Source organism: Mustelus asterias, chromosome 16 (assembly GCF_964213995.1).
Source record: "Mustelus asterias chromosome 16, sMusAst1.hap1.1, whole genome shotgun sequence".
Taxonomy (NCBI): Eukaryota; Metazoa; Chordata; class Chondrichthyes; order Carcharhiniformes; family Triakidae; genus Mustelus; species Mustelus asterias.
The window spans coordinates 40,227,109-40,236,412 of NC_135816.1; the positions used below are offsets into that span (position 1 = coordinate 40,227,109).

The 9,304-nt window shown below is 40.5% G+C and overlaps 1 protein-coding gene across 2 annotated transcripts; it reads left to right on the plus strand.

The window, feature by feature from the left end:
• Nucleotides 1–757: 757 nt before the first annotated feature.
• LOC144505122 (proheparin-binding EGF-like growth factor) lies at nucleotides 758–5,722 on the plus strand. 2 transcript variants are annotated; one of them, XM_078231010.1, is made up of 6 exons: nucleotides 758–1,182; nucleotides 1,459–1,635; nucleotides 1,926–2,106; nucleotides 2,923–3,078; nucleotides 3,399–3,488; nucleotides 5,239–5,722. In XM_078231010.1, the coding sequence occupies exons 1-5, from the start codon at nucleotides 1,137–1,139 to the stop codon at nucleotides 3,472–3,474; spliced, it is 636 nt and encodes a 211-aa protein (XP_078087136.1). In that variant the 5' UTR covers nucleotides 758–1,136; the 3' UTR covers nucleotides 3,475–3,488; nucleotides 5,239–5,722. The 2 variants fall into 2 exon arrangements, with proteins under 2 accessions (XP_078087136.1, XP_078087135.1); XM_078231009.1 differs by having other exon boundaries at nucleotides 845–1,182; nucleotides 3,384–3,488.
• Nucleotides 5,723–9,304: the final 3,582 nt, after the last annotated feature.

The window sequence follows — 9,304 nt, forward strand, 5'->3', positions numbered from 1 at the left end:
CATAGCAGATGCTGAAATTTGAATTCAATAAATAATCTAGAATTAAAAGTCTAATGATGATCATGAAACAATTGTCAGTTGTCATAAAAACCTATCTGGTTCACTAATGTCCTACATGAGACTCCAGACCACAGCAATGTGGTTGACTCTTAACTAGCATCAGGGATGGGCAATAAATGGTGGCCCAGCCACTGACACTCATATCCCATGAACGAATAAAAACAGGCCTTGAACGCTGGCTTACATGAAACCTTCAAGACAGCAGTGGAGTGGGGCTTCAGAAAAGTTGTGCCCAGCTTTTTCCATGCCAATGCTCACAGTAAACTGGAAAATATTCTGTATCTAAATAAATAGTAAAACTACAATTAACAAAATAATCTTGGATAAACTATAGCAGGGCACCCAGGTACCACAGAAATGCACAGGAAACCCTGGTTAAACCCTGCACTGCAACGGATCAACACACACATCCCTGACTCCCAACTAAGTGCATACATTACTCCCACTCAGCAGCAATGGGCTGCACTAAGTCTGGAAAGCTGGAGCGCTTTTATATATATATATATATAACTGGATAATACCCAGCCAGCATTTATTATTTAGCAAATATTGTATTTAAAATGCAACAATTCTACATTTGTTCAGCTTCACGGCGCTAAGTAGTTTTTGCCTGAAGTCATTTTTGACAAGTGTTAACGTTTGCCGCAGAGAAACAGACAGCATCACTTCGTTCTTGTGCCAGTCCCAACAAAGCTTCACACTGTGCTCAGGGATAAGGCACGTGGTTTGGCGTCATTTTCGTCAGCTCGCTGCCTATATATCCGGAGGGCCGCAGTTATTCTTAACCCGCCGCCAGTCTGCAAAGGAATATGAATAGTAGCGGAGACATTTAACAAATCGCCTGTCTGGATTTTGCCCCGGCCCCTGACTGCGCAATAACCAAGCCGTTTTAAATTCAGGCTGCCAGGAGTGTGCTGGTCTATTAGGGAGCTGGACTTTTTTTTCCTGCCGTTCACTGCTGAGAACGCCTCAAATCAGAATCACCGGGGTTTGGCCAGTGGTTTTTTTTGTGCTGGACAGAAACTGAGAAAGGAATAAGTGGACGGATTGTAATCATCAAGTGGTAGCAACTCAGCATGAGGACTTCCATAGCAGCAACCCTCCTTGTCCTTCTAGTCGCAGGTGAGTGAGTGACTTTTACTCTAACCGAACAAAACAAAAAAGTAGGAAAGTTAAACAGACTGGGTGAGGGTTTGAATTTCTCCCATAACGTGGCAGTGGCTAAGTGACATCTTATCGGATGGTTCCTCTCCAGCAGAAGTTTGATCCCTTAATTTTTTTGGGTGGGAGTGTTGCGGTAACACGAGCTGCCTCTCTACCTGTTTACAGATATATTTGGTGGTATTTTTCAACCGAATTTATGTTGGATGTTTCACGATCAAGTTGTTTTTCGCGCAGTTTCTGGCCGGAGCGCGGTGGGAGCGGCGATCGAAGGCTATGAGAGTGAAGCAACCCGGAGTCTCAGGAGAGGGGAGAAGGATATTCTGACCATCCTCGGAGAGGCTATCGAAGGGGAACCGACTGTACAAACAGCCGAGCATCCAGCCAGTGGCCGAACTCCTGAAACACCACAAGGTAATGTTACAGTAAGATTACCCCCTGAGGCTGAAACACAGTAAGAAGTTTAACAACACCAGGTTAAAGTCCAACAGGTTTATTTGGTTACACACAGAAACACACAGGGACAGAAATTGCGGATTTTTATTTCTTCCAGTTGCAAAGTTTCCCTTCCACTTGAAAGTTGAACAAAGCGCTTTTTACTGTAGTTGGCGAGGGAGGGACCCTATTAACAGCTCCGCGATATTCGAGCCGTTTGTATCTTTCCTTTTGGGAAAATCGCTAATATTTTGTTTATTTTAAACTAGTGGCCTTTTATAAATCTGCGGAAAACTCAACTACCACTGAAGCGGGCAAAGGAAAACGTCCAAGAAACAACAGACGTGGCAAGAGAAAGGGCAAAAAGAACCCATGCTACAGAAAATACAAGGACTTCTGCATTCATGGGGAATGCCAATACTTGAAGCATATTAAAGAGGTATCATGCAGGTATTTAATTATTTTTTTAAATCTGTTCAGACTGGGGGGAGGGGGGGTGGCGTTGCTGACATCGTGGGTGGAGTTCAGGTAATCTGGCCACGTAGGTAACATCAAAAGGTCTCCAGTGAGTGTGTAAAACATTGAGACAATAGTCTAACATTACGCATACCTGAGCCCCAGCGTGTCTAGACAAAGCGGATATCTTCACAGTCCCCTGGAGCAAAGAGGGAAACGGACTTCCATTGAAGTTTTAACAGCGCCAATTTAGTTTTTTCAATTTCTAAATTCCAACCTCCGCAGTATTTTGCTTTTCACAAGCCTAGCCTCTAAAAATTAAAAGGCTGATTTAAATCAAACTCTTACAAATGTGGAAATAAAAAAAAATGTATTGCTATTGCCCATGCAATTCACTCTTGTTTGCCATTTAACAGTAAGTTTAATTGCATCATTGGCAATCCTTTATTAAACGTTATTGTTTTTCTACATGTTAGAAAAGTGCAAAGATTTTATCCATTCATTGTAATCGAATTATCATACTTTGACATTTGACTTTGGTGTTTAATGTAAAACATTGCACTTAATATATGAACACATGACTATGTGTATAAGACAAATATCAGATTTTTAATTATTTGCCACCACAACTACGCAAAATGTTTGCTTACTTAATGTACTTGCCAGATATGTTTCAAAGCATTCATTTTCTGATGAACGCAAATGCACGTCACAGTTGCATATAATAGTCATGACATTGCTTTTAACTTGTTACATGCTTATTTTATGTTTCATAAATAAATTAAAATGTATTTCTTAATTTCTTTATAGGTGCTTTTCTGGATATGAAGGAGTAAGATGTGGTACCTTCATTTTAGCTGTGGAACACCCAAAAGATCCAAATAACAACACAACAACTCTGGCTATTGTGGCAGTGGTGCTCTCCTCCCTTAGCCTCACTGTAATCCTTGTCCTTTTGGTTCTTGGGTGAGTTATCTGTAAATAAATGTGTTTTTCTATGTAAATCTTAGGATTTTAAAACTGCTTTTAATTCTAGTTGATCATAAAAATCCAGAACTAATGTACTGTTTAAACAGAGAAAATGAAAATAAATCTCAGTAAATAAACCTGTTTAATCATTTGAAAAATGTGTATCAAAATAGTTTCTGATAACTATACTTAACAGTGGTTCTTAAAATGGATTTGGTATCAAATATCAGCATGATAAAAACAATATCTGTGTGAAGCCGTATTCTGACATGCTACTGTTATTGCCTTATAAATCTTTACAGTCTGTTTTTTGATAGATATCACAGGCGAGTTGCCAGTTACGAAATAAAAAATGAAGAAAAGATTAAACTTGGGAATAATAACAGTCACTGATTTCAAAAGAAGTGGTAAGTTATTCATTAATTAGTCTGATGTTTTGTGTTAATCATCAAAAAAACTACAGTTAAAAGAAATTGCAAACAAGATGTGTGATGCGAAATTTATGTGGCCTGAATTTGTAGTGCCGCTGAGTTAAATAAATGTGGATTCATGTCTGTCGGAATGAGTTCTTAAACTCAGGATGTTGCTTTGCGGAGGATCCAAGCACAGACCAGCTGCTTCACTATATATCAAGGAAAATTAAGGAGACGGTTACCGTTTCAATCTCATAGCAAATCCATGTTAGAGTAGCGACATGACATGCCTGGGAGAAAGTTGATGGACCTTTTTTGGAATGGGAAGACAGATATTGCAGGAAAGTTACTTTATAAAGTAGACACCTTATCCAAAGAAAGTTACTTTAGAAATGTCACACAGACAAACGATGCCATGCAGAACATAAACACTGTTTCACTTTTCAAGGACTAGAATTAGTAATGTGGAACTTGCGGCCCACAGACTGTGAATGACCCAAAATGCATCCGTCAACATGCGTTTCCTATTGAGATGCAGTGGCAAAATCGGTACGGTCCAAATCAACAATTTCCGATACCCTAGCTGGATTCATGAGTTCCACTCTCCCCTATCAGCTTGTTTTGTATTTGCATCACCATGTCGTTGAAATGTGGAAGCACACTTTCTAATTAAATAAACAATGTTTTTTAATGTTCTAATTTAATTCTCCAGTCTAATATCAAGCTTTTGGTATCCTATTTAATTTCAAGCTAAAGTAAGGTAACACAAATCAAATTTTTTATAGGGATTTACACAAGTACTTTCCTGACAAAGCGATCTATAGATGTTTGAAATAAAGCAAAAGATGATTCTGCTTTCCTAAAAAATAATAAAGGACTTTTGACTGATTCCAGTTTTCAATAATAATGATTAAAATGCATTTCCACTTTTGACAGTGATAGAGCTCATATTTTGCAACAACATGGAAACTTCTCACTCTAAAAAAAGATTGCTGCAGAGCAGAGTGGTACTAGTGTGGATGGGGTGATAGAATCGTTCTGACTACACCCATAAATACATTCTCTTTCTCTCTCTCAACCTTTCCACACCCTGACAGTGCATAGGTCAGACTTTTATCTTTTTCTGTAGCTAATTATTCCTAGAACAGGTCGATAGTCTGTTGCCAGGGGCTTATAGCTTCTACACTACATCAAGCACAGCCACACTCAGACAAACTAAGGGGCAATTTAGCATGCTCAATTCACTTAACCAGCATGCTTTTGAACTGTGAGGAAACTGGAGCACTCAACAAAAATCCACACAGACAGTGGGAGACCGTGCAAACTCCATGCAGAGAGATCCCAGGCTGGAATTAATCCCGGGTTCCTGGTGCAGTGAGGCATCAGTACTAACCATTGTATCACCATTCCACCCTATAAATACGGTACTAGGGCAAAAATATGTTCTTCCAGTATCTGCGTGGGTTTCCTTCGGGTGCTCTTGTTTCCTCCCACAGTCCAAAGATGTGCAAGTTAGATGGATTGACCATGTGCAATTGCCTCTTGGTGTCCAAAGATGTGTGGGTTAGGTGGATTAGCCATGGTAAATGTGCGAGGTTAGGGGGATGGGCCTGGGTAAGATGCTGTTTCAGAGAATCAGTGCAAACTCAATGGGCCCAATGGCCTTCTTCTGCACTTTGGGATTCTACGATTCTAAGTCAGTGTTTAAGAATGATCAATTCAGTGGGTACTTTTTAAATTGCAGGTACAACATGGCTACAAAATCTACCTCAATGATGGAAGAAATCAAGAAAGAATAAAAGATAATCTAAAGAAAGATACAACAGACGAAAAGTCAAATTGTTCATGTATGAATGAATCAAGTGATTGCATCTATTGGGTGCATATCTATTCCCCAGCAGCTGGGGAGACTGGAAATTACAGGTGTATCCACCATTTGCATTTCCTTAATATACTGTTAATATTTAAAGCAACTTATTTATATTCGCATTCTTAAATTGTCAGTTTATATTTATTTTAGTATTATTTTATATTTTAACTTATTTTAGGTTATTTGCAGCTTATTATTTAAAGCATGTGATTTCTGCTGCTGCCTGTTTAAAAATGTGTACATTGGAAATATTTAAAAGAGTTTCTCAAGAAACATGACCATCCTAAAACAAGTAAATAGTAAATGAACCTCTCAGTATGAATTGCTGGTGTAAAATAAATGTGTTCTTTTTGTATGAGTCTTGACTGTATGGATTTTTTTTTACTTACAACGTTTTAAGAAGTCATCAACCAAAAATGTCTATGTAATACGTGCAGGGAGGGAAAACCACTGGTTTATATTATTTTGTTATAATGTTAAATCATAATATTGGATATTGAAAGCTTTTTTTGTATTGGTTATTTTCAATAAAGTAATGTAAATGTAACTCTATTTGCTTGCACGGTTGAAGGAAGTTGGCAAGCTTGCCCTCTCGTTTACTCAATTGGTAAATGCACCATTTAGCATGATCATTAGTCAACCAGGCTAAGAAAGCTCAATCTCTGGTTCTGTTCTATATTAGTCACACAAAGCTGGGACCCTATTGTTGGCCTCAGTAAATGCAGGATAGGGAGAGGAAAAATGCAGCCGAAGTTCATGCTCATGTTTGCTATGCAGTAGCTGCTGTTGGCACAGCACATGATTTGATGTTGGGTGAGGATAGAATTGGGCACCCTCTCTTGGATCCAAGATTCAAATAGCCTTCCAACACCCACTGTCTAGACTTAGGCATGAAGAATGGTCACTTAGATGAGATACCAGACTACTAGTGGAGCCTGTAGGATCATCGCCAGTAACAGTTGCCATCTTCAGCAGAGGAGGACATGGAGTTAAAATAGAAGTGGATATAGTGGGGGTGGGGCAGGGGACGTGGTGAAGAGAAACTTAACTAGATAGATTGTTGTCTACAAAATACAAAGCACTTTAACAGTCACTTAGTGAAAATGCAAGTATTCATTTTTGCAGTCTGTTGCTTCTATATTATAAATAAATAATCCTGTTTGCTTAGATTCCTATTGAAGATAGTTTTAATATTTGGGCTGATTTGGAAGCATAGCTGAAGAAAGAAACATTTGCATTTATATAGCACTTTTCATGACTACTGGATGTCTCATGGCACTTTGAAGGAAATTACCATGATGAACTGCTGTCCAAGGATTAATGCATTCAAACTCTACTGCAGGAGTTAAACGTGTTACTGCGCACCCTTTTAATATGACCTTTGGTGGTCAAGACTTTGTGTGTGTTATAATGAATGTCACATAATATAGCATAACATATCACATGAAAATTTTAGAAGCTAGTAGTAACTTTCCAGCAGAAATAGAACTTGAAGTAAGAGCAAAATTCAATCCCTTGTCCATGTTGAAATTGTTGATTTTACCCTGGATAGCTGTAGAAGCATTGGTCTCCTCGGCTAGTAAATACAAATTGCAGGGAGGGTTCCCACTCCTGAACGCTTTCCAATGATTCCTGCTGGAACGTGTTTGCATATGGACATCAGAAGAGGACAGGATTAAGTTTAGCCTTATGCCTCATAGCTCAATAATATACTGATGCTCATCACAGGCTGGGGGTTTCCAAACTGTTCCACAACCACATGTAACCGAAGGCTGGAGGCTCAGTTCTTGAAGCCCAGGCAATTTGATTACACTAACTTCAGATTTATATCTGATTCATCAGTTTGTCCTGTCAGAATTTTATGAGCTTAAAGTTTTCAAAAGGGTTATTCTGTTGCTTCGCTGTGGATTAGTTCAAATCAGATCAAATTGTGTTGGTGTCAGCATCTTGAGATCTAAGTAAATAAGTGGAATTATGGACTTCTTTGAACCTCCACATTACACATCTTTGTGACCACTTCTATCAACCCTCCACAAAGGAGAATGACCACTTCGGCAAAATGTTGGAAGGCTGCAGGTATACACAGAACTGTATTACAGCTGGTGTTAATGTCGCCAAGGTAAAAGGAAAAATGCATTTGATACAAAACACTTTGAATATGTACACCACACTTGGAATATTGTGCCCTATGGCTGCTCTCTTCTGAGCATAACTTGTCGCTTTTCATATTTTGGAAACTTTAACACAGTCTGTGTTAACCACTTTATTTTGTCATGTCAAATGTGACATTTGTACTGCACCTACTCATTCCTTCATGACTTCCAGCCAGACAATATCCTTTTCACATGGCTGCGCTGGAACTTTGATTCTTAATTGCAGACAGACCTCCTCCACAAGCAATTAAAAGGAAAATGTCTTGTGCGCATAGGCAACAGGGTCTGCATTGTCCAAACATTTAAATTGAATGCATATAGGTTTCAAAAGATTTTTAAAATCCAGTTTGACATTGTGCTAGAGTTATACTCTATGCAGTGTCAAACCAAGTCAGCCCTAGCTCTGAACTTACAACTTCAGTGAAAATGCTTAGTGGAATGACTTCTAACTGTCGGGAAGGTCAGCTGCAATTAACTTTGTGTGTGGGTGGGAATATCTCCTGATTAGCTTCACCAAATGTGTTATATAGGAATTGCTTTGCCAGGTCAGGAACATTTCGCTGAACTGAGATTAACTGGGCCTTATCAAGAAGCGTGAATTAAAGTACCTATTCAACTTCTGCATGAAAAAAGTGGCTTCTCCAATTACAGAGCAACCCTAAACTGTTTATATTATAGAGTAGTAAAACTGAACCATAAGACTACAAAATGTAGAAGCAAAAGTATGCCATTTTGTCCATCAAGTCTGTTCCACCATTCAGTGAGATCACAACTGAGCTGAAATGATAATCCTCAACTCCACTTTCCCGCCTAATCCCCATAACCTTTGATTCCCTTCCTGATTAAAAATCTGTCCATCTCAGCCTTGAAAATACCTAAAGACCCAGCCTCCATAGCCCTCTGTGGTAAATAATTCCCAGATTCACGACCCTCTGAGAGACGAAATTCCTCCTCATCTCTGTGTTAAATGGGTGACCCCCTTGCTCTGAGATTACGCCCTCTGGTCCGAGGCTCTCCCACAAGGGGAAGCAATCTCTCAGCATGTACCCTGTCATGCCCCTGACAATCCTATATCTCAATAAGGTCGCCTCTCATTCCTCTAAACTCCAGTGAGTACAGGCCCAATCTACTCAGCTACTCCGCATAAGAAAATTCCCCCATACCCAGGATCAACCTCATAGAATCTTGGAATCATAGGGGGCGATTCTCCCAAAAAGGTTCTAAGTACTGAATTTGTGGGAAAAATGGTGTAAATCACAATTGTTTTTTCAGTGGGAGTTCAGACTCAAATCTCCCAAACACTGTGATGCAAAGGTCACAATTGTGAATATCATTAAAAACTCGTGGGGGGCGGGACCTATTCACACCAGAGTCTGACAGCTCTGGAAATCTGCGCATGCGCAGTGGCCCTGAACTATCAGCCTGCAGTTTGCTGGCCAGCTTGATCGCTGGCCAGCCCGGGATCCCCGGCTGCCACTCCACCCCCACCATGGCTCGATCACGGCCCCCATGACCATTCCCGGGCCAACCCCGACCCCCTCCCATCCTGGAGCACCCCAATCTCCAGCCCTCCCCAGCAGTGATGATCCCCCCACCTCCCCCAGGGGAGGCAGACCCCCAACCCCACAGACCCTCCCCCATGGGAGGCAGACCACCTCGGCAGACCACCACTCCCAGCCTGCCCTGATCGCTGGCCTCCCTCCAACCCCGACCGGATCTCAATGCAGAGTGGCAGCGGGACTCCCCCCAACAAGGATTGTTCCTAAGCCCCACTCCCTAGGCCCTGC